The following is a 24,121-nucleotide window of genomic DNA, read 5'->3' on the forward strand; positions in this document are numbered from 1 at the left end:
GGTGGAGGGGGGATCGTGTCTGAAGTCGAATTACTTCTGGATGAAATCGATCAAGCATTTAAACTTTACTCGCCGTGAATATATCACGAGAATTGACGCAGATTCCTTAATGAAACAATGGAAAACATATGGTTCTACACCACGTTGTTCCCTTCCTGGCCAGTTATTTCGCTTGTTAGAAAAAGTACTAAGTAAATGGATATTAATAGATAATATCAATAGATAATACCCCCCCCCCTCTTAGTAATGCTACTTTTATACATCATTGACAAATGAAAGTTTATTGTTACACAATTAAATGCATGAAGATTGAAAATATAATCGTAAAAAAACAAAAATATGTCATCAATAAATTTAAACATATTTATTACGAGAATATAATTTTTTCTGATAAAATATGTCGTGTATAAAAATATGGAATTTGTTAAAGAATAATTTTTTTCGTGTTTTAAAACATTGTGATAAAATATATCTTTATCTTTTTTTGGGGGGGAGCCGTAAGAATACTAATATGATTTCATTTTTTTCTCTTTCTCTTATTCATTATATTTCGCTTGTTAATACGCAAGAAAGGATGCTTCTCATTATCAATACACATCCGGTAGAGAACCGTGCTTCTGCAATCCATTGATACAAGCTCGCACTTTACCTTTGTTGATCGTATAGAGCGCGGATCTTAATGGATTTAATCCGATCTTATATAGGGGAAAGGAGCATCATCGTTATAGGTCGATGATTGATCTCACGATAATCCCACTGCAGTCATCGCGCGAATCATTTGCGAGATAAGAGAGTCGCATATATTGTCACATGCATGATTGCGCGGAAAACGAACTGAATGCGCGCAAACTTCCGCGATTCTTTTTTCGATGCGCTTACAATTAGATAAGTCCGCTTAAAAATCATCTGACTAAGTCGAGGAAATATAGATCTGATTTTCTGTTTTGTCATTTTCAAGGTTTCGCAATGTTGCATACATCTTTCATAAATCTTTCTTTTAGTTTCGACGAGAGAACCGGAACCCTCCGTTTGGAGAAATCGAGATACGAATTTCCGCGTAGAGAGGAAAAATATTCTCGCCGGGCGATCAGCGAGCCACGGTCAGATTTTCATGTGTCATTACGCAACCTTGGTGTTTGCACGCTCTGGCGTGACGATGACTTGGCCGATTGCTGTGATTCGCGCGATCGGGCCGACACGTGGCGCGCGGTTCCAAAGAAATTAGCGATTTTCTCGACGTCTCCACGCTAATGCGCAACGATGATTTTTCGTGATTCATTCCCGATCGGGAGTCCGTGGACGATTATTATGCGTCATTGCTTTATTATGCGAATTGAGTCTCTGAGTAGAGCGAGAACAAGAAAATCAAATATGAATTGAAGAATCAAATATGAAATGAGAATTTTAAATTCTCATTGAAGAATTTGAAATAGAGATAGATAGATAGATAGATAGAGAAAGAGAGTGCGATTTTATACACAGTTGGAAAATTTGTTTTCTTGTTAAAAAATATGCCGGTTAAAATTTTTGTGTTAAATATTTTACGCATTCATATGTTAATTTAACATATTACTGTTATGTTAATTGAACTCAAATGTTAAATTATTAAAACAACTGGATAAAAGTGTAAAAATAACATAATGTGCACATATTTTTAATTTTACATAATAGATATGTTCCGTATTATTAGTGACAGGATTTATGTATTAAAATTTACAGAAAAGAATGTTGATTTTATTGTACAATAGGAGTGAGAGTGACTTACCGTCAATAACATTTTTCCAAATTAATTTTATCATTAAAAATATGTTGATTTTACACGAAATTTATTTAAAATTATTATGAAGTTTGCATTCATTTTGTATTGAAATATTAACATAGTATTAGTGTCATCATTTAATATACCCATATTATGTTAAATTAACACAAAAATTTGTGTGGACCGTTTGGGACATGCGATATATATTAAATTTAAGCCAAATTTTCCAACTGTATAGGAATTAGTTTATAATACTACATAATATTGCACGAGAGTAATAAAGTTTGAATGTAATGAATGATTCAATTATGCATATATATTTGTAATGTATTCGAAAGAGAGAGAAAGTCACATATACTCCCTTGATCGCAATTGCAATGAAACTTGAAACGATATTATGCAATCCCTCATTACACTTGCGCATAGTTTGAATTTTATTTAAACGGTTGATTATATTACATCATCGATGAAAAATTAATGCTCATTGTGAAGATACGCTGCGTATAGCTTCCTCCCCGCCGGCGCCGTTGTCTCGCATATACATGTATATATTCTGCCTCTTAATTTTGAGCGCATTCATCGCCGATGCGTTATCGTAAATTTGCAGTGCGATAAGAAATTCGTCGATAAGCAATTAACACTCTGCTGCGGGAGCTCGCGTCGCTTACTTATATTGCGGTAAGAAATTGGTTAATTTATGCGAGATCTCGTAATAGAAAGGACTGAACGGTATTTCTCTTTTGCGATCGATTGAAATTCGGTGCGATTGGATCGGAGGTCAAAAGGTCGACAGAGAATTATCTCAAGACCTGTGCATACATACTTAACGCTATATAATATTAAGAATATCGCCGATCGCGATATTTTGCTTTTTGTCAATGATTCTTGTATTGCGGTTTTTTGTTGTCTGTTCGAAGAAGATCTTGTTCTATTTTTTGCCGAAATGGATATTGTCGTCGGATATTTCGTGACTGATGTCAGTGAGTCATTGTTGAACGCGACAGCTCTCAATTCGCGAGTTCTCAGGTGTTTGGCGGGACGTAAGAGTCACGGCAATCTAAAACTTTACTGCTAGAAATGCGCGAGGGAATGCAGACGCACATCTTTGTCGATCAATTGTATCCGCCTGTATTCGAACGGACAGAAAGGCAAACAATATTACTGATTTATGTATACAGGTAAACCTTCCGAATCTTACAAATATTTTTCTGTGCGCTTTCATGATTTTTCCAGACTAAATTTTTTTGGATTGCGTCATATAATTTTTTCTTTCTCGACATATATTTTTTTTAATTAAAAGATACATACAAAAGGTACGTTTTGAAAATTTGTTTAGATATCTGGTTTATACAAAACTATCTTTCTCTCCTTCTTTTCATTAACAGATCGCTTTATAAATAAAATGAGATTAAAAAATATATATTTATTAATTGATAAAAAATATATGTTCCTATAGGATCGATAAGAATATTGAACAAATTTTAACGATATCTCTAATATGTATGTAATATGTAAAAATGTGTAACTTTATAAATAATCACTTTTATACTCTAATTTATAATTATTTAATTCATAATTCAATGATAGAATAAGCGATTAAAAGATTAAATCAACTTGTACTCGATTTTATTATAAATTCAACTAGCAATGAATCTCTTTTTATTGCTACAAATACCGATCAACTATCTGATAGACGAAGAAGATTAAAAACTCAAGCCACTGCGTCATTAATCTTTTCAAAAATACTGATAAGGGCGTAAGCTCCACTTAAGACCGCGATGTTAAACGCGTCTCTGACCATAATATCAGTCGTGAATTTTTCTGACAAGCATGCGCAAACGCACACACATAACATGCACACATCTTGCGGCGTGACCGACGTGGATCCAGTTCGCGTTTCCGCAAAGCGCATTATACCTATATTTGATAAGCTGCGTGGAAGTAGAGCGTTTAAATAATGGCCGCACACGTTGGCGATGGGCTAACGCGATGGGCGTCGCCATTTGTTCGCAAACGTTCGACAAACAATAATAATTTATTCAGATGTTTTTCATGCGCACTTTCAAGCGACCGCATTAATTCGAGCAGGTTTTCTCCGGGTTATTTTTTTCAATACGCCTGTGGCTAAAATAGTCGAATTCAAAAAGAAGAAATATAACGAACTGTTTTATTTTTTTGCGTATTTCGTGGACTTTAATATATTAATTAATATAATTTTCATGCCATTTTAAAAAAAATTATGTATTTTGTATTTTATATAACTTTTTACATGTAATCTATCTTGTTTCTATACTTTTTGAAATTGATTACGTTATGATTGAGTAATTAGGCAGTTCATCTGAGTGCAAAATATTGTTAATTATATTTGCCTGACGAGGAATAAATACGAAACGTTTGTATATGTATATTGTCATTTTATTTTATGTTTTTCTGAAAATGTTTACCTGATTTACAAAAATATAATCACAAGCTGAAATAGGATATACGTAAATTTGGTAAATGGATATCGTCGGTCGAGGATTAAGGATTAACGTTTCGTCGAGTGTACGACGTATAATTGCAAGCTATCCGAAGTGATCAATGGCCTTCTCGTTCTTAACAAGCTAATTTGCGCTTATTCATGAACTGAAGCGAGACCCACGATATATCTTCCGCGATTACTTTACAGCAATTCCCGAAATTTGTATGCGCTTCACACGGTAGATCGTCCCCGCCTCCCTTCGCACTGAAAATCAACTTCCCTACTTGTTACAAGCTTTCTATCAACTTTGTTGGAGAACCGGTTAACATGCTAATGCCGTTACATATTAATCACTATTAATGGCGACGAGTGCTCGGCTATCCTGAAAACAAACTGGTACTGAAATTGATAATAAATTTAAGCGACAAGGCTGTCAGCATTCATGACCTACAATCAAAACCATGATTGCATAAAACGCGCGAGTCCAGTCGGGTTAATTTACTAAGAATATCATTATATAAAATATTTTTAAAGTGAATTTGCGTTTCTCTGTCTAATTTATTTTATGAAATAAGAATTTAAAAAACCGGAGGTCAAAAATATAAAAAGTTTGAAAAATTTGTTACGTTATATTGTATTTTACAAAACGATTACAACAATATTTGCACTTTGTAACACACAATTGTACAGTTATCAATTTCTTCTCACGCATCAGACGCTGATATAGGTATAAATCGATAACGCAGTAATTATTGAGCGTAACGCATAATTAGCGATTAAACTCATTAACGGTTGAAATGCATAAGACTCATTACGTTCGCGAAATTCCAAAGCTGCGATATGCTCTGTTCGCGATCGAGCGACTTCGATTCTCGCCTCGGAGTTTGCTCGATACTTAGGACGATAGATTAATTTGTACTACGGGAGCGTGTTGTATCTCTCGAAGAAAATAACACGATTAAACTAACTCTTGATACGCGCCGTTGAATCAGGCGATAATAATTGCGGCGTGCGAATTACGCCTGCGAAATAATTAGCTGTGTGCGAATGTCCATTTGCGTGAGATAAACCGACCTTAGCGGACTTTAATTTAGAGTGAGAGTCTCTAATATACTCTTTCGAAATTGTTTTCGCGATTCCGCTATCGCGAATCTGGGTCGCCTATTACTATATAAATCCTAGCTACCGTTCAATGAATCCCGTCGTTGTAAATTAAAGATATTTGCTTTTCTCAATCTTTACTTTAACACAGTAACGCTTTAATTAATAAAATTACCGGCATTTACATAAAGTTCAATTGTTTGAATATAATTGTACAAATAAAATGAGCAGAAAATTTTCGATGTATTATAATCGTTTGTTCTTCATAAATTTATACAGATAAAAACGTAATAAAAAACACGGCTTACATTATTTTAAGCACGCGTAAACTTTTCCTCTGAATTTTTCAATGGTTTCACTACAAAGCTGTCGGTTTATTACAAATTGATCCTAAATTAAGCGGTGCAGTAACACGTTATATATTTTAGCGGTATCTCTCGGTTAATGAAAAATTCATATTTTTGAAACAATATTTTTAAAAGTGTCATATGAGGAAAGAACGATACGATCCGAGATGTCTTTCACATTGATACAATTTTGAATATTGTATTTTTATATTCACTTCTGTGTTGCTCTTTATTACACGGACGAAATAATAATTTGCAAAAGAGAGTGAATCCACAGAAATACCTAAGTTAGATTTAATTAGCACATTCGATTTATTGGCGCGATTGATAAATGCATCGAAATTCCAAGACATGTCGAATTGTGCGTACCACGGACGGTCATATCGATCCCGTGTGCAATTTAATTTGCAAATTCCTCATTGTGTTTCACAGAAACAATGCGTTTCGCAGAAGCGACGTGTCGCGACCGGCTCTTTATGCCTCTAATGACTATTCCGCCGCGCGACAAAATCAGTCCGGCGCTTGTGAAAAATCGCACTCGATTCGTACGCGATATATTTTCATATTCGCATACATATAATATAACAGCGTGTGCATGATTGTCTGCCTCACGAATGCGGGAGAAGTGCTCGCGCAGAATTTAGTATGTATGCACGTGGTGCGCGTACACACACACACGCACGCACACGCGCGCGCGCGCGGGAGCACCGATTGGCGTGACAGTACGTTGCATTTGTGCCACGCGCGCCGTGATACCGGGTGTCCGCTGAGAAGCGCGGCTGATTGGCGCGTCCAAGCTGTAATTGGCCGGCCGTTGTCGGTTTGCGTTTGATCGACGATAGGATGCGCGGTAAGAGCTCTTTGAGAGATAGAGGCCGGCGATTCGACGAGCAAATTATATTTTGTACTTTGTGTCAGTAAAAGTCGTAAAAGTGCATAAATTAAAGAATTCGCGATGGAATATATTTTTTTCACGCGAAATATCGTGACAAGAGAGGAAAGAAGTAAATAATAGAATTGTGTGCTGCGATAATCTTTCCTTTTGATTGGATAATATAAATTATTTAGAGGGAGGATGAGAGGGTTTTCTATTTTGTCGCTCTGTAATTTATATATCATATCATTTAACGCGAGAAAAATTTCAAAGAAATTTCAGGCGATATATTTGCAAATGCGGGGAAACGTCTGATGCAAGATTAAATTCGAGCGTTACAAATCAAATCGGTTTCACGGTTCTTCGATGACGAATTATACGACAGATCGCTGAGCTTTTACACAAATGAATATCGAATATTGTTTGCTAAATTAATGAACGAGCGAAAAACACAAGCACACGCTGGCGGGCATATTTCTCTGCGATGTTAAATATTTATTCAGGAAATTAACATCCGTCACACAAATACACACGTACTACACATCGTACTATGGCGCGTCTCTGATAATTGTTTCGACTAGCATAAATATCATAATTTGTAAAATGCCAGTGATGATTTAACGTCGGAGCATCCGGCTAGCGCGAAACTGAAATCGCCAATCTTTTCGACGGTGCCAGTAAAACGGAGGCAGCTAGGCAACGTCATGTCGATATGATAACAGTCAACTATTCGGCCTTTGGATAAGGAAGCGAAAAAATTCCGTTATCTGTATCGCGAACCATTCTGGGGAATGGAACGGAATTCTAACTGACATAATGAATGTTGCCCAGAAATCAATGTTTTTGAAATGTTAAACGCGCAGAAAAATGCATTCTTTCTCGAAAGGATTATCTAAAACAAATAATATGCGTGTATCTCTCTTCTCGATATACTTCGTACATTCGTTATTGGGGGGATATATCAAATGGAAAGATTTTACTTCTATCTTTAGGAGTACGAAGCTTTCGCGACAACCGTTTAATCGCACATAACTGTAAAGAGTAACAAAGTGTTTGAAGAAAATTATATTGTATTTCCACATACGTTTCAATCTGCGTGCAACGTCCATTTATTTGTCCGGAGCGGTGAGAAGGTTAATTAATTAGATTAACACGTTCCATTCCCACGCACGTGTAATTAAATGCTCAGGAATTCTCAAATGCTGCGATAAATCTCCAGTAATTGTGAAACATTTGCGCGTTTTGGATCGCTAAAAAAAGCCGTTCTTCTTGCACAGATGTTATCTTCCTTTCCGCTTTAGAATATCACCGTGAATAGTGCCAAGCATGACCTTCGAAAACCACCGTATCCGGTTACGCAAATCGTAATACGCGATTTGCATAATTTCGCCGGCGACTCTCGTTGGAAGAACAACGTTTGCATCCGCGTGCTTTTTTTTCTCTGAAACTTTAATCATCGTCAATCATTTCCTATGACAAACGAGTCGGTCGAGGCAAGCGCATTCGCGTGAATTCGTGCAACGGGTTACAGATATACCGCGACGAATACGTTTCTCGTGACTCGCGATTATGCAACCGCGATTGCGAAACCGCGGGCCACTTATTTTAGTGCATACAATTACGATAGCGACAGTTAGCAATTCAGGGAAATACATATCGCATGGCTTTCGGCATACGTTGATACCCCCCCCTGAAGACAAAATATCCATTATATGTTTCGTGTTCTCTTAAACCGAATCAATGAAAAAAAAATGTCACTGATTTTACTGATTTTCACTAGACACTCACGCTTCTTTACTTCTCCGTCTCATGTGTCCCATCGATTGTAATAAGATTTCACTGAAAAATCAGTAATAATCATACATATTTGCAAGATGTAACTTTTTAAAGTATTTTTTATTTATTTTGGATTGCGATTTTTCGAGAGAAGCTTTTACTCCTATTTGAAATAAAACACATATACAACTAGTATTAAAAAAATGCAGAATTATATACATATTACATTTTTTAATTCTTAAGATGTAAGAAACTTTTAAAAAATAAACGAGACTCTTGATCAAATTCAAATTTCTTTAATCAAATATATTATTATAAATTTATGTCAAATATCATATGACATAAGTGTCATATGTGTAATATGTATTAATATAAGACGCATTTTTGGAGATATTATTATATTATTAAAATATTATTATTTTATTATTATTACTATTATTATATTATTTTTAATACTGATTGAAACAGCTTTATCACTAATTATCACTAATTTCTTCAGTAGGATTTTAATGATTTACGGTGCTATATTTATAATTAAAACCACATTAGTGATTATTCACTGCTTTTTAGTAATAATACACTCATATATTTCATTGAAAAGAGTGTTATATGACAAAGTTGTTAGATATGTTAAGCAATGAACTTATATATAGCTTATTTGAGAAAAGTTTCTGAGAAACACAAGTCTGAAATTTTTAAAAACATCTTATCAGGCAGATAATAATATATTTAACAAATTTGTCATAATACTCAATATCGTGTTTTTATTCATTTGTTCATTTATTCTCTTTTTTTATAATAATAAATTATATTATATAAATTTTATAATAATAAATATTATACTAGGCTTATTCATTTGAGATGATCTCGGTCCGGTTGCCGTGAGGCCGTGAGTTAGCATGAAACGTCTGCTCTATCGAAAGTAGCACTTTCTTCATACACGGGTGGCGGGTGATCCGTGTACGTCATTGTTTGATGTAGTCGCGGTAATGTCGCAGGTCTGGAACGGGTAGCGGAGGAGTTGATGGGCCGTAGGAGATGGAAGCAATACCAGGACACCCTGTACAGCGGCACCCGCAGCAGCGAATCAGCGACGGCACAGCCCCACCATCGGCTTTATCCGGCGTTGTCGTCGTCCTGCAACCCGATACCCGGGAGCCTGGACCAAATTGGGCCGCAGCTGCATCATCCGGTACCATCGTCGTTGCCGTCGGCGATAGCGTCGACGGCGCTGACGACGGCCACAACAACGACGGCGACGACTCTCGCGACCAGTGTGGTAAAGCAGGAGAGCCTGCAGAGGCATCACCTGCAGAACCACCATCACCATCTGCAAGCGCCAGCTCACCAGGATCACCATCTGCAGCAGCAGGAGGATCTCCGCCGCTTGAGGCCGGGCGAGATCAAGGTCGAGGCTGCCGACGAGGAGCCCGCGGACGGTGTCGCGCGGGAGGACGTTGCCATCGCGAGAACGACGGACACGGTGACGTCTACAACGGCAACAACGACGGGAGCGACGACAGCGACGACGATGACGACGGCGACCGCGTCGGCGACAACAACGGCGTCCGGCACGACGACTATAACGACGAGACGGCGACGCGGACGTCGGCAGATCGACGGGGAGGACGTCGATGGCGAGGAGGACGGCGACGAGAACGACGACGAGACGGGACGGGGCCAAAACGAGGTGGAAAAACGGCTAAAGCTCGATGTGGACGCCGACAGATCGGCGGCCAGCCCACTCAGGACGGAAAACGATCGTGCGAATCATCCGATTGCCAACGCTACCGACACGGAAGGGACCAAGGTGAATGACAATTAAATTTATCTTAAATTGCTAAAACCTTTATAGCATTAGATCTGTTCTTTATAGCTGAACTGGCTGCACTAGTCATAGTTTATCTTTTTCTTTCCAATGTGGAGAGAAAAAGATAAACTCTGAATTAGTGCCACTATTGCAGCCAATTCAGTTATAAAGAACAGACCTATTATTAGAATGAGTCATATTATATTTTTTTTTCTCCCGACTCTTGATTTTATCACTCTATTCTGTAAGAATGAGCGGACGAAAAATAACGGGGCTTCACAAATAGGGACTCGATTCTAGAGCCCAACTCGTCGCTGGCTGGCACTTTATCAGTGAGCCAAACATTACCCCTTACTAGTATATTTTCTCCGCTCCTATTAGAGATTCCTCTCTAAATCTTATAGTTCGGCCAGCCTGAACGGTCATTCGACCCGAATGATCAATACCTCCTGGTTACCTTACTTGGGACTATCCAAACCTGAGGTTGCGTTGATTGAATCCTACTTCTGAAAGTTGTAAGCCACAAATGAAAAATAATGGGGTTCCACCGGGACTCGATCTTAGGACCCAACTTGTCGCTGGCTTGCACTCTGCCAGTGAATCAAACATTACCCCTTACCAATATATTTTTTCCGTTCTAATTAGAGATTCCTCTCTAAATCTTACAATTCTCCACTTTTCCGCTTTTACGTCCCAGGAACGAACGGAGGAGATCGCGTTGGAGCGGGCACCGGTAACGCATGGCTTACTGAGGGTAAAGAAGGAGGAGGAGCTACAAGAAGTGTCGGGTTCTGGCGGCGGTTCGACGATACTGACGACGCCGGCGACCGATTCGGAAGGGACCAGGTCGGGGCTGTTATGCCGCGAGGGAAACGCAACGAGCGTCCCGGCGCCGTTTCTCCTTGGAAGACGCATGAGCCCGCCGCCGGAGGATTGGAAGCCGCTCGACAAGTGTTACTTTTGCCTCGACGGCAAGCTACCCCACGACGACCAGCCGCCCCTTGTAAGTAACTTACGACGAGTTTGCCCGGTGTGAGGTTGCGCATGGCTGAGCATCGACCTCGTCCTTGATCGCTAACTCTGTGTAGAGATTACATACTCGAAGGCGACGAGAGACAATGGAAGAATAAGAGCGAACGAATCATTTTTCCTTTGCGCAAAATTCGGGTCCGAGGATGACACCTCGTGATCCGGATCTTGCCGATAACCGGGTAACGATAACGCTAGTGTTGCTCGTTTCATCTGCCACTTACGCAATCGCGTCATTGGAATAATTTGTCATCGTTTCATACTTTTCCATACGCCTGTTGTGCCATCGCGAGCGCGACTTGAGTCTGATACCCGGTCTTCGCTGCTTTCGATTAAATCGTGCGCCGACGGCCACCCCACCAGCCTCTCTCTCTCTCTCTCTATATATATATATATATCTCTCTCTCTTTCTCTCTCTCTCTCTCTCTTTCTCTCTCACAGCTTTGATCACTTTGACGCGCCCATACAAGATTCACGAGGACTCGCGAAGGCGGCAGGCCTTTTCAAAAATGAATTCGATCAGAATTCGATCCCCACATAGCATCTTTCTCGCCGGTCTCTCTTTTCTCTCTCTCTCTTTTTTTTTTTTTTTTTTTTTTTTTTTTCCGGGTATCGGTTCCCCTGATCGGCAAATCGCGCGAGCACGGTATGACACGTTTCTCCGTGTTGTGCCCCGCAGAGTCCGCAGAGCGACAGTGGCAGCAGTTCGCGATCGGCGGAATCACCAATGTCGGTCCAGGTGGATCCGATGGCGGCGTCCGTGGTCGCCGCCGCTCTCAGCGGCACTTATCCCACCCTGCTGCCCCAATGGTGCTTACCGCCGAGGGAGGCACCCCTCGTTGGGGTGCAGACCCACCAGGACAGCGCCGCGGTGGCCGATCAACCGCTCGATCTCTCGGCCAAACCCAGAAATTCTCAGGTAAGCGCGAGATGTTCGTGCTCGTTGTTCTATCGTCTGTGTAAATGTACATTTTCTCTCTCTCTCTCTCTTTCTTTCTTTCGGCTTCGTTTCATTTTTCTATCTCATAACGCTCATTCGAATCACTCTTCGGATATCCATTGCGCGGTTTGTAAAGTGTTTGACAAAAGATCGTACAATGAGCGCGAAAACGCTTGTAAATTATCCGTTACTATTACGCATTTTTTTTTTACCGGACTTGCCATCATCTAACGCGCGACGATTGCTATTATAATACGTACACTGCTGAAAAATAGAAATTTTTTTTATAGTGTCTTATTAGTGCTTATATTAGTCGTGTTATTAAGTGACTAATGCTGACATCTCTAAATAACTTAAGCTGTATGCTTGCGTAATATTAATTATTATTCGATTATCGAAGTCTCTTGATCGTTCTTTTATATTAATATTATGATTCATTTGTTTGTGTTCAGGACAACAACATATCCCTACTAGAGCAACAGAAAATACCTCTGAGAATGCCGACAGGCATCGATCCCAAAACTATTCTCAAGTAAGTACAATGATTTTTTAGTATTTCTTAAATTGCAGAAAAAATATATAGAATAGAAAATATAGAAGAATATATAAAATTCCTTATTAATTGCCAGTGATTTATACATTGACCAACGTATATATAAATCAACTCGATGCATTTAATTTAAAATTATACATCCTATGCGTTATTCATTTGATTCGTCAAAGTGATAAATGTATAAAACCCAAACGAAGGAGATTAATCATAAAACAGTCGTAATTAAATCGCCGTGGAGATATAAAAATAAAAACTGAAATAAATGAAAATAATTCCGCTTATGCGAAAATTATAGTTTTATATACAAATTTTTTTTTTATTTGAAACCTGCAGATCTCTATAAATTTTACATCTTTTGTTAATAAATTTAATATGTTGGAAAAAATCTTGCGTTAAATAAAAGAGATGATATAGAATTAGCGTTTCTTAGAGCGCGCATCGGAATGTGAAAAGAGACGAGATTTCTCTTAAACAGTAAGACCGTACGAGTATTCAGGTTCGACGGAAGGGCGTTCTTTTCGACGGGATGTCGTTTCGGGCGTTATCGCGCGACTCACTTTACACCTCGAGGCGAGAATCGCTGATACGAATATGCATTTCGTACCGAACGGAGGAAAGGAAAGAAAAAGAGATCCGCGATCGCATTCCTCCTAGCGAGAACATTTCTCGTGATCGAGTGGCCGTTTAAGCCGGCCGGGTGTGCGCGTTATATTCCGATAAGGCGTCGATTAAAATGCTGCCGGTAAACGACTTTCGAAAAATCGCGAAACTGACAGCCAGTCGATCCGGAATGCCGTCGCAATTAGGTGCCAATCACCGTGGCCGAGCATAACCGTGATTTATCTCCCTCGTAAAGACGTCAGGCGCGACAAGCGCGAGAGGAATCGTATCGTTCTCGAATGACGCCCGTTCGCTCGAGTTCGCATTCGCGGCTTGCATTTTTGGACTTTTATACGGACAAATATACGTGGTAAGTTTGACAATCTTGATAACACGATTAAGAACTTTTATACATAGATTCTTTGGTATGCGGACTCGATCGGTTTTATATATATATATATGTATATAATCAAAGTTTCTAAAAAAATATTAAATTCTTTAATTATTGAATATTATTTTGTAATTCTTAAAATATTGAATTCTTTATTTATTTATAATTAACAGAGTTATATTTTCAATTATTTTTATAACGTGAGGTCATATATTTGCTGAGTATTATTATTAAGCGTCTTGTATTGTCATTGCGTGTATGTGTGATTCTCTGTGTGTACTATAATTGTAATAAATGACGAACAGGGTTATAGATAAAGAGCCACGGTTATCAGGATCTAAAATCGCGGTGAAGCTCAAGTTTGCTGGGTGAACTTGGTCGTGCGTTCTATCAAGCCGACCTTAATAACAGTATTGTGAACATTCGACGATTATCTTAGACATGTTAGAGAGATATGCATGTCTGGAATACGTCATATTTGATCCCTGCGATCATCTTTCACGAGTCCTTTTATCGCTCAAAATTCACAATTGAATTATAAAGACTACAATAATCTTATAAATTTTTGTCTTTTTAATTTTAATTGAATAAATAATTATAAAAATATAAGTGGTACCTCAAGATTTATATTAAATAATATCATATATATATATATTGTTAGAAAGAGTATTAATAAATAATGATTTATATTGCAAATACTTTACTAATATAAAATTTATAAGTTTTATAGAAATTTTTTTGTTACATAATGGATATAGTAATATATTTTTTTTCTTGATATAAATAGAATATTCTTTGATTAAACTGTCACAAGTAGGTGACAGTTAGTAAGTAGTGCGAGTAGGTAGGTCGCTTACTGCACGGTTCTCATTCGCAAATATTTAATATATACTACAGTATTTTAAACTGCGCGAAAAAATTTCGTTGTAATACGTTTGCGGTAAACAGCTGGTACCCTCTAAATCGTAATAATACCGACGAGTTGCTTGAACTTTTCAACCCTTTGAGCTTTAAACTGCTATAGTCTGCGGTACGTACCTCGATAAATATTTAAGCAGTACGTTTCACAGAATCGATGCACAACTCTGTTGTGGTCTCGAATGCGAAACATGAGATATCGTAAATTTCTATCTGTACATAGAGATAAATGACAGCGAAAGAAAAGGGATTTTTATACATTTTTACATCATTTTTATCATTAAAAAAAAAAAAAAAAAATTAAAAACCAAATTAATTACGACGATATTGTATTTATGCTACATCAATCTTCTTCTGTTCGATTCATGATAAAATTTAGGAAGCCCTGATAATGAACGCGTATTGGTAGCTTTCGATTTTGTTTGAAAAAATTTAAATTGTTCCAGTCTTTTACTATTAGTGTACATCCGGATTCATGAAAATATACGATCATTGACGAATGTTAATTTTTGTTTTTCTGTGCGAAAAACGAAAGCGATCGTCGATAGCTCGAATGAGTCGCGCGAGTCGAGTTTGATATCAGATCGTCGTGCTAAAGTATCGAAGGCGTACGTTGCCCCCGTGTTTTCGCTGTTTTCCCCCGCGAAACATTTTGCGCATCAAATTTTTATCATCGTCTATTATTAGTCCATCGTAATCTGCACCTCCCGACGCATCGAAGACGTGGAGAGTACCTCGTGTGTATCTCGCGGCCTCGATTACGAGGGACGTAAAGGGAGAGTGCAACTCGTAACGCGAGAAGGGGAGAAAGAACGGTGAGGCGGGTGGGGAGGAGGGGAAGCGAGGAAGAGGGACGCAAGAGACGAGAAAGATCAAAGGGGGAGAGAAAAGAAAGAGGCGAGGGAAGTTCGCGCCGACGCATGCTCGACGTAATTAACGATAAGATAGGACCGCCAGCGAAACCGCGCGGTAGTCGGGTCGAAATTAAAACCCAATTCAAATTAGATCACGGATATTTAATTCTGAATACGACGGACCTGAAGTCGTGGATTTAAGTCTATACTCAAAAATATATGGGAATTATAACCAGCTCTTATAAATATAACAAGATAATTATAAAAAATACACGTGGAGAAAATCGTCGATTTTTAAACAGTAATTAAGTGCGAACTTTATAGATTTTATTATTTAAAGAGACTCCAAATCGAATATCATAAAATTGTTAAAAGAAATGAGTGTTCATCTGTAAACGAAGGAAGATACTGGTAACTTGGAGCATCCGCTCGTAAATTGTTACGATCAACACGCAATGCGTGAATTCTATTCCTTAGGGTGAGTGCTCCGAATAAAGGAGAATGTAGGTTGGCAGTATCATTCTCGTACTTTCTCGTCAAAATATTGTATCCCTTTGTTGGAAGCTGATCCGCGTTATAACACGTTTCGTGTCTTATTGAGAGAATCTACGACATGGCGCAAAGTACGAGCCCCCGTTTAAGGCACTTTCGTATGAATAAACGCAAAGAGAAAATCCAGGGCTCGTCTTGATCCGACTCGGCATTAAACTTGTACGTACATTCTCAAACGGAGCCGCCCGATTAAGATCAAGAGCTTCCGGCTGCCTTTGAAAATATCAAAACTACGTCAACTTTTCGATGCACTCTCGGAGGAATACAATGATCTTGTTGTTTTAATTTTATTGTTACACGTGTAACTTTGGGAATATTAATAATGTAGATTTTTTTGCCTCTTCTTTTGTATTTGTCTGGCTGCACATGGACACAATGCACGCATTATATAAAAGTTTCAGATAAAGTGAAAATTATATTGCTCGTCAAAAGCTTAATACAGCTCTTTAAAAGTAAATGTATTCAAATTAAATCTATGCTGCTTGAACATGTCAAGTTTTTGTACTTCACTTTGCTGTTACAAACTAGGCGAATCTCGAGATATTTATCGTCTTCTATAAACTGGCATTATGCAATCGAATACTTGACTAGTCGATGTAACTTTATACATGTTTTTGAACGTTCACTTTTACAGTTACAGCGGAATCTTTATTTCAATTTTTTTATATATTTATTTTATATTTGTTTCACTTTTGTATCATTTTATGGAGAGTTATAATAAAATATGTTGCATTTTAAAAAACAAGAAATTAGACTTCAAATTTTTCTTTAATTTTCGGATTATTCTGTATATATGTATAAGCATTAATTAATAAATATTAATGTGTTTCAATTCGAAGATTTTCAAAATTCTTTAATTAAGGAAAGGATATGCGGATTTTTAAAATGCTATATCATTTTAAATAGATTATAAATTTTTTAGAAATTTAGGATAAAAAATGCGAGCTAGTTGACTAGATCTAAGAACGTGCCATAGCAAGTCATAAACGAAATTAGACGTACGGTTCGCGTCCGTGATACTGAAAAATAGGCAAGCCGCAATAAAACCAGACAGGAGTACTGAAGCAAAACCGGTTCGTAGAAGGCTTTGGAGAAGGTTCGCTGGCCAAAGAGGTATTGACGTCGCTGCGAAGGACAAGATTATGACTATCTGGTTCGCGATTGCGTGAGTCTTGCGATTTATGCGAGAATTTACAAAACCGAACCAGTTTAGTTAGCTCGATCGTGAAACGTTGACTTTGAATGCATAAATAATATGTCGAAGATATAGATGGTCTAACCGTCACAAAATCGTTATCGGCTAAGAATCATCCTCACGATATATTTTATAAAAACGCGTTATTACGGCATCGATATTTTTTAATCTTTTTATTCATCTTTGCTAATTCAATTTTGATATTTATTTAATCATGTTATGCACTAAAAATAATTTTTTTTTTGAATTAAATAAATTCATTTTGTTAATTTTGATTTTTTTTTACTCAAATAAATATATATTTGTTTCCAAAAATGTTTTGTTATAATAAATAAATAATTATTTGCATGTAATAAAAATTATAATTTTTAAAATACATTATTTGAAATTTTAATATAAACAAATATTTATTTGAAGGTAAAAAATTATTTATTAAAATAAAGAAAACTTGTGTTTTTGAAATAAGCAGCCAAAAAATAAAAAATTTTTTTTCAAGGTAGTAATTTAGTATAATAAAAATAAAAATCAATTTTTTTTTTATTTGCAAATAAAAGCATACTTTGTGCTTTTATTTTATATTTTACTAATTCAAATATATTTGCTGCTTGATTAAAATAACTAATTCCTTTGCAAGTATTTAAATAAATAATTTTTTTAAATAAACAAAATTTTTGGGGGATTTAGTGCATTTGTTTTCAGTGTGTATAATACAATACGCCAAGTGTCTCATGTTTTCACGAAAATCCGTCGACGATTAAATCTAAATTTCTCGCGTTTAAATAGGCGCACCGTGTCGTTTCATTTAGCGAATACCGTTTTCTTTGAAATTACGCGACAGCATTACTCGAGGAACGTTGAACCTGAGACATACACGGACGCGCCGGGTCGACCGAGTTTCCAACGACGACGACGACGACGACGACGACAACGACAACGACGACGACGTGGTGGATATCGTCGCGTAAAACCGCAGACAAGTCGACAAACAAAAATCGCAGATAAATCAACGCCGGTCGATGACTGACGTAGCGGGACCTATCCGGGAGGCCAGCGTCGGACGAAATGCACTTTTATCAGCGGCTCAGGTCGACGAACTTGAGACAGAAGGGGGGCTCACCCGGTGCATGTGCAAGCGGGGGTGGGACGGCGAGGGGGAGTTCGCGATGATTCCTTACGCCTCTCTCTAATCTTATCGGTTGCGCACTGTGACAAATTACACCATAGCCCGATATCCATCGCCTTCGTGCCACGTCGCGTTCTTTTATGCAAGTGCGAAATATTACCGGCTGCTTTTGCGCTGAAAGTTGTTACATTCTTCTCGCATGTTTAGGGCGCGAAGCGATTAGTGTGGGGTGGTTTAGCTATGAGAATCTATCGAGCAGATTTTCATTGTTGCACGCGAAAGTGGTATCAGAGAAAAGAGATTTACTGTCTTTTCTTTCCGCTATTATTAGATTAGATTTTTATTTAAATATATAAATTTTATTTACATTAATTTCTTGAGGATATCGATATGTAAAAAATGTCACGTTATTTTTTTAAAATTAGAATTTAGATTTTGTTTGACCTTTTTTATCTTCCATTTAAGTCAGCAAACAAGCGTTTTAATGAGAAAATGATGTTAGAGATATACAATGTACAATGTACAAACACTATATATTTTTATAAAAGAACAAAGATCAGCTGCTTGATACAATGCTTGACGTCATAGACTGCTTAAGAATACTTTATTACAATGAAAATATTGCTTAGCAAACATAATGTGTTTTGGGAAGTATGTAATTGCGTACCGACATGACAATTTATGATAGCAATAAAAAGAAAATTCTAGCGCGAAAACGGGTATTAAAATTATTAATATACGCGCTTGCCCTCCGGTGATGTTAGAGCGCTTGTATACGTTGTTTTAATTCTCGTCTCTCGGCGTAGATAAATCTCGTCCATATGACGTACGGTATAAATCACGATGAGCGAAATGATATTTATGTAAATGAATTACATATTTAAAGAGATGTAAATGCTCGAACATCTCTCCGACACGGTTTTCCCGGTCAAATATTATTGATTGCACATGGCAGTTCGCGAAATTGTCGAGTTAACACGTCTTCCCGCATTTGAAAAACTTAATTTACATGACTGAATGTCTTGAAGGCGAGCTTAAAGTTGCACGGATTTGTTATTCATCACCGGCGTCAAACACGTGCGGATGTCGAAACGGCCACGTGGCCGTTTAATGCGGATCGTCTATTGAATTAGTTCCAGAGAACGCACGTGAGCTTGCGAAAAGCGATGGATAGGCTGACGACTTTGTTGTACACGAGAACGGACTTGTGCGAGTATTGATCACCCCAATCGATTTTTAAATCGCGCGTATGGTCCCTTCACTATACCCACTTACGTCAATGTTGCGAGATGTTTGAAGGCAAGAATGTTATTTTCGGGATTCCTCAATTTAATAGGTTATTTTTATAGGATTTTTTGTTAGAAGAAGAATGCCGCAAACCACAATGCGCTATGATCCATAGTTTTCGAGATATCGATTTTTAAAAATCGTAATTACAGCAATACTTTTGTCACAACAATTTATGGTAATTTTCTGACACCATGTATTTTTTGTAAAACATATTTTTAACAGATTTATTTTATTATGTGTAGAAAAATCGAATGCGTAGGCGGGGAAGGGGCGGAGCACCCTCACTCCGAAAAAAAATTGGAAATAACATTCTCCCCTGTTTGAAGATTTAGTGCCAATTACGTTTTGATTAGTGTCCCGGATACTTTCGTGGCAATTTTAAATTGCATGCAAACGAAAGCTTTTATCGATATTCGATATTTTATTGCTCTTTTTAGGAAATAAGAAAAATAGCAATTTTCTAGAGTGTTTTAGAATTATTTTTGTTTCATAAAATATCGATTTGCTCCAATGATATACCTGCTTTTAATACACCGTTTATTTAAATTGATACTCTGACATTAATGTACGAAGATAAACGAGATCCATTATAATGACTGATGGATGGAAGCTGTATTTTAAAAATCGCGGATAGAACGAAGAGTGAAAATTACATAAAAATAAATTTTCCTATAATAAAAAGCAGTTGTGACATCCAACGATTTGTTTCTGGCGTCTCTTAATACTTGTATATATTAGAAACTCGACTCACCGGATTTGATTCCTATATAGCCGTCCCGAAATCATGGAGACCATATTGTAGGCAAAAAAAAACAGCATCACCTAGCCTCGATATAATGTTGATTAACTCTGTTTTAGCTCGTGTTACCGCGCGAAACCGCGAATGACCGGACCAGTTGCGGCCGCGGCGGCGGCGGCGGCGGCAGCTGCGGCAGGCGTCGGTGGTGTTCCAGTGGTGGGTGCCGGGGGTGGCAGGAGGACTTACACCGAGGAGGAACTGCAGGCCGCTCTTAGGGACATCCAGAGCGGCAAGCTCGGCACGCGGAGGGCGGCGGTGATCTACGGGATACCGCGTAGCACGCTGCGCAACAAGGTCTACAAGCTCGCGATGGAACGCGAAAGGGACGCGTCCCTGACTAGCACCCATTCACACCCTCACGAGCCCGGCGCCCCAGCCACCACCACCACCACCATCACCACCACCACCACCACCACCACTACTACTACTACTACTACAACACCAAATACGACCCAAAACGCCTCCGCGACCACTCCGCCCCCGCAAGTGGACGAGGTAGGTTTTGGGGACAGAAAACGGAGGATATAGCTAGAGATTTAGAACGAGAGGGAGAGAGAGAGAAAGGGAGAGAATAGATCAACGAGAGAGGGGAAAGAAAAGAGCGAGAATGGGCGAGATGCAGAGAGCGAAGGGTGAAAACGTTCCACCGACACGTGCCGAACTCTCCTCGTCGGTACTTTCACGCGTGTCGGGTAGAAAAGCCGAGGATGCAAATTGGCATGGACGGCGACTGGGAGGTTCTCGTGAAAGAATGATGCGACGAGACATTTTCGTCTACCGAGACGACGCGCAAGGACTCTCCATCGAGTATAGTCTTTTGTCTCCGGTAGTTTTCGTTATCGATGCCCGTTGGTCCTTATCCGGAAACGAATCAATGGCGCGAGAGAAGTGATTTCGAAATTGTTCCGTTGACTCCTACAAGTGCCTGATGGTATAACTGCGCGATTCTCCTTCACATTTTCCTTTTATTTGCATAGATATTAGAAAGCATTTTGACCTATAAATTACGAAATAGATATAAGAGTATATCGAAAGAGTAAATTTCAGACTTTTCAACTATTATATTATGAAACAGACATGCATCGCGTAATATCTGCGCGTTGATTATTACGTGATAATATGTAATATAAAAAAAAATATTAGAAAGACAGCATTTGATTAGATTTTTATCCGGAAAAGATGAAATTTATAACAATTATTTGTTTAAACTCTACAATAATAATTATAAATATTTTTGAATTAAGTTGCGTTTTTACAGAATATTTTAGTCGTAAAGGAATATTAAAAAATGGAAAAAAGATACCTAAAAATATATTAATAAATGAGAACAGAGTATATATAAAAGTTTTCAAAACATAATTTATATTATTGGAATATATATATATTGTCAGGCATTCCAGAGATCACGCACAATTTCTTTCGACTAAAACTGTTCGCAAGCGAGTAGTAATTCTCCATGATTTAAATACATGGCGAAACAGGCCGATTACCATGCAAAGAAACATGGAAGGGTGGGTGGGAAACGGAACGATGCACGAGGGAGATCTCGTTGAGGGAAAATTCGTGGATACATACCGTCCATTTGTACCTAAGTGTGGTTTTGGTTAGGAAGAACGAATGAAGCTTCCCCAAAACATACCTCTGGCACGGCGATCGTGGATCTCGCGTGGACCGAGTGTATCTCGTTATCGTGAAACGACGCCCGAAATTCGGACTCGGTCAGAGCGAACTCGGCAATTCATTGATCGTTAAATTAATCTAGAACAGCCTCATTATCGAATATTTTTGCTATAGTTTACGCTTCTGCTAAATTCCAGTCGCTTGCTAAAACGCAGAAAATTTAACTTTGACAAGGATTAATCTCGTTTCAACATTATATACAGATGACACGAATCTTATCAATACTAACTATCTTTATTTCTCTTTTTTTTAAATAAATATTGTGTGTACTTTCAAAAATACACGTACTTGCGGAGAATAAGTGAAACTTTTACAAGTCGATAGATTAAAATTTCTTTTCCAAAGATTTTTCGATTTCTCTTATATTGCGGAAAAATATCGACCTAGTCCGAAAAAATGTTGACGGCAAGTGTGCGTTTTGGTCGGTGACACTAGGAGACGCTGGAGGAAGGGGACGATGGTCTACGCGGCTCCGTATCGGTCGCCGTGGTGCTCAGTAGTGTCCAGTGTTTTTTTGCATGGGCTGTTTAACTTTTTTTATCTCACTATTTGTAGTTTAACACATGGCAACTTGGTGTCCGCGAGGTTGCAAGACTCGAGGTAAGTCTTTGGGAAGGCCGGGTTGAGACGAAAAAAGAAAAAAAAAAAAAAAAAAGAATCTGTCCGGGCTTGGTCTTTCTTTTGTCTCTAACGAGGGCCCCGCTTATGGCCCCCGGAATTCAATAATTGGTCGTGAATGTACGCTTCTGGACCTCGACACTCTGCATCCTCGATGTGCCGCGCATATAACCCTACGCCGTAGAGAGACGTCCAATCAAATAATTGTTCCGAAATAGACGGATCGCAATCCCAGTGTGAACGCGCTGCCATGCATGAAACAGTCGCGCGATCGAAGATTACGGCAGATTAAACACGGTGGCCCGATTTAATCCTCATCACCTGATAATGTCTTTTGCCTTGATTTGATAGCGATTAATTTTGCTTAACGTGTATAGGATAGGAATTGATCGCAATTAGATAATCGAAAATATCCAATGCATTAAAGTGCAAGAATCTTCGATTTATTTCAGCATAATTGTAGCAGTGTTTATCTTTAGCGATACTGATATTAGAATAAATTCTATTTATTAGAATTTAGAAGAGTAGTTTTTCGTTGGAAGAGAAAAATTGAACGAAAGCTCGAAGAGTACTATCGTATAAAATATTGTAAGATTAAATTTGTAAAATATCGCATTTTCCTAAATATTCTAATCGCATCGCACAATCTGTTAGTAGTGATAGTTGCCACTTAAAAATTATTCGTTGACCAAATTGCGCCTTAGCATGAGGCGCTATTTTACGGTACAATTTGTCGAGCCTGCAAGCACGATCTATGCACGAGAACGGTTAAAATCTCATTTTGCCTGCCTGCATTTCATGCGATCGCGTACTGCTCGTTTGTACACATACGTGGTAACCATCATAAAAGACTGTTGCTTCACTTTTAGTGCAATGCATGCGCCTTAAACGAGTCCCCCGAGCACTTGAATTCTGGCGTATCTTGTCGCAACGCACGCCGAAGATGAGTTTTCTCTTTTTCTTTTAGTCTACGCGAATTTTTCTACCTTTTCCTGTTATTGGGAGCTAGCGAGGAAAAGGTAGTCGCGATTATATAAATATATTGTATAGTGAATGATTGCCAAGAGCATCGAGAACGTTTTTCCGTAAAACATTGATCACCTCTTTGAAAAATACTGTTTACTGATTAAGCAGCTGATCCTGCATGGCGCTTGGCTGGCTATTCTACGTTCGATGGAGATGTATATATTGAGTGATTTGCGTAAAGTGACTCGATGATGCGATCTTAAAATAAGTATATTAGATAGAGAAAAATTATAGCATTATTTCCCCTGTTTTTTTATTATTTTATAGGCGAAACTTTTTCTTTTTATAAAATGAAATAACGCTAAATGATTTTCGCTAAATGTCTGGAAAAGAAGTTTTGAAGCATCATTTTCAATATTCCAGAAATGTTTTCATCTCAAAACAGTAAAAACTGGCTCGCGATTCTTTTTATATGAAACCTAATT

General features: G+C 38.1%; 1 protein-coding gene across 4 annotated transcripts in view; it reads left to right on the forward strand.

The window, feature by feature from the left end:
• The window catches only part of LOC115245354 (mushroom body large-type Kenyon cell-specific protein 1), a 67,729-nt gene that overhangs the window by 14,724 nt on the left and 28,884 nt on the right, over positions 1-24,121 (forward strand). For 2 of the 4 annotated variants that reach the window (XM_029823639.1, XM_029823638.1), the window contains exons 2-6: positions 9,317-10,128; positions 10,826-11,131; positions 11,837-12,076; positions 12,550-12,629; positions 20,432-20,867. In XM_029823639.1, coding sequence (XP_029679499.1) covers positions 9,317-10,128; positions 10,826-11,131; positions 11,837-12,076; positions 12,550-12,629; positions 20,432-20,867 — 1,874 coding nt within the window. Of the gene's footprint in view, positions 1-1,976; positions 2,938-9,316; positions 10,129-10,825; positions 11,132-11,836; positions 12,077-12,549; positions 12,630-20,431; positions 20,868-24,121 lie in introns of those variants that run through there. The other 2 variants (XM_029823640.1, XM_029823641.1) reach the window with 2 other exon arrangements.

This window comes from Formica exsecta, unplaced genomic scaffold, assembly GCF_003651465.1.
Source record: "Formica exsecta isolate Colony F162 unplaced genomic scaffold, ASM365146v1 scaffold96, whole genome shotgun sequence".
Lineage (NCBI taxonomy): Eukaryota > Metazoa > Arthropoda > Insecta > Hymenoptera > Formicidae > Formica > Formica exsecta.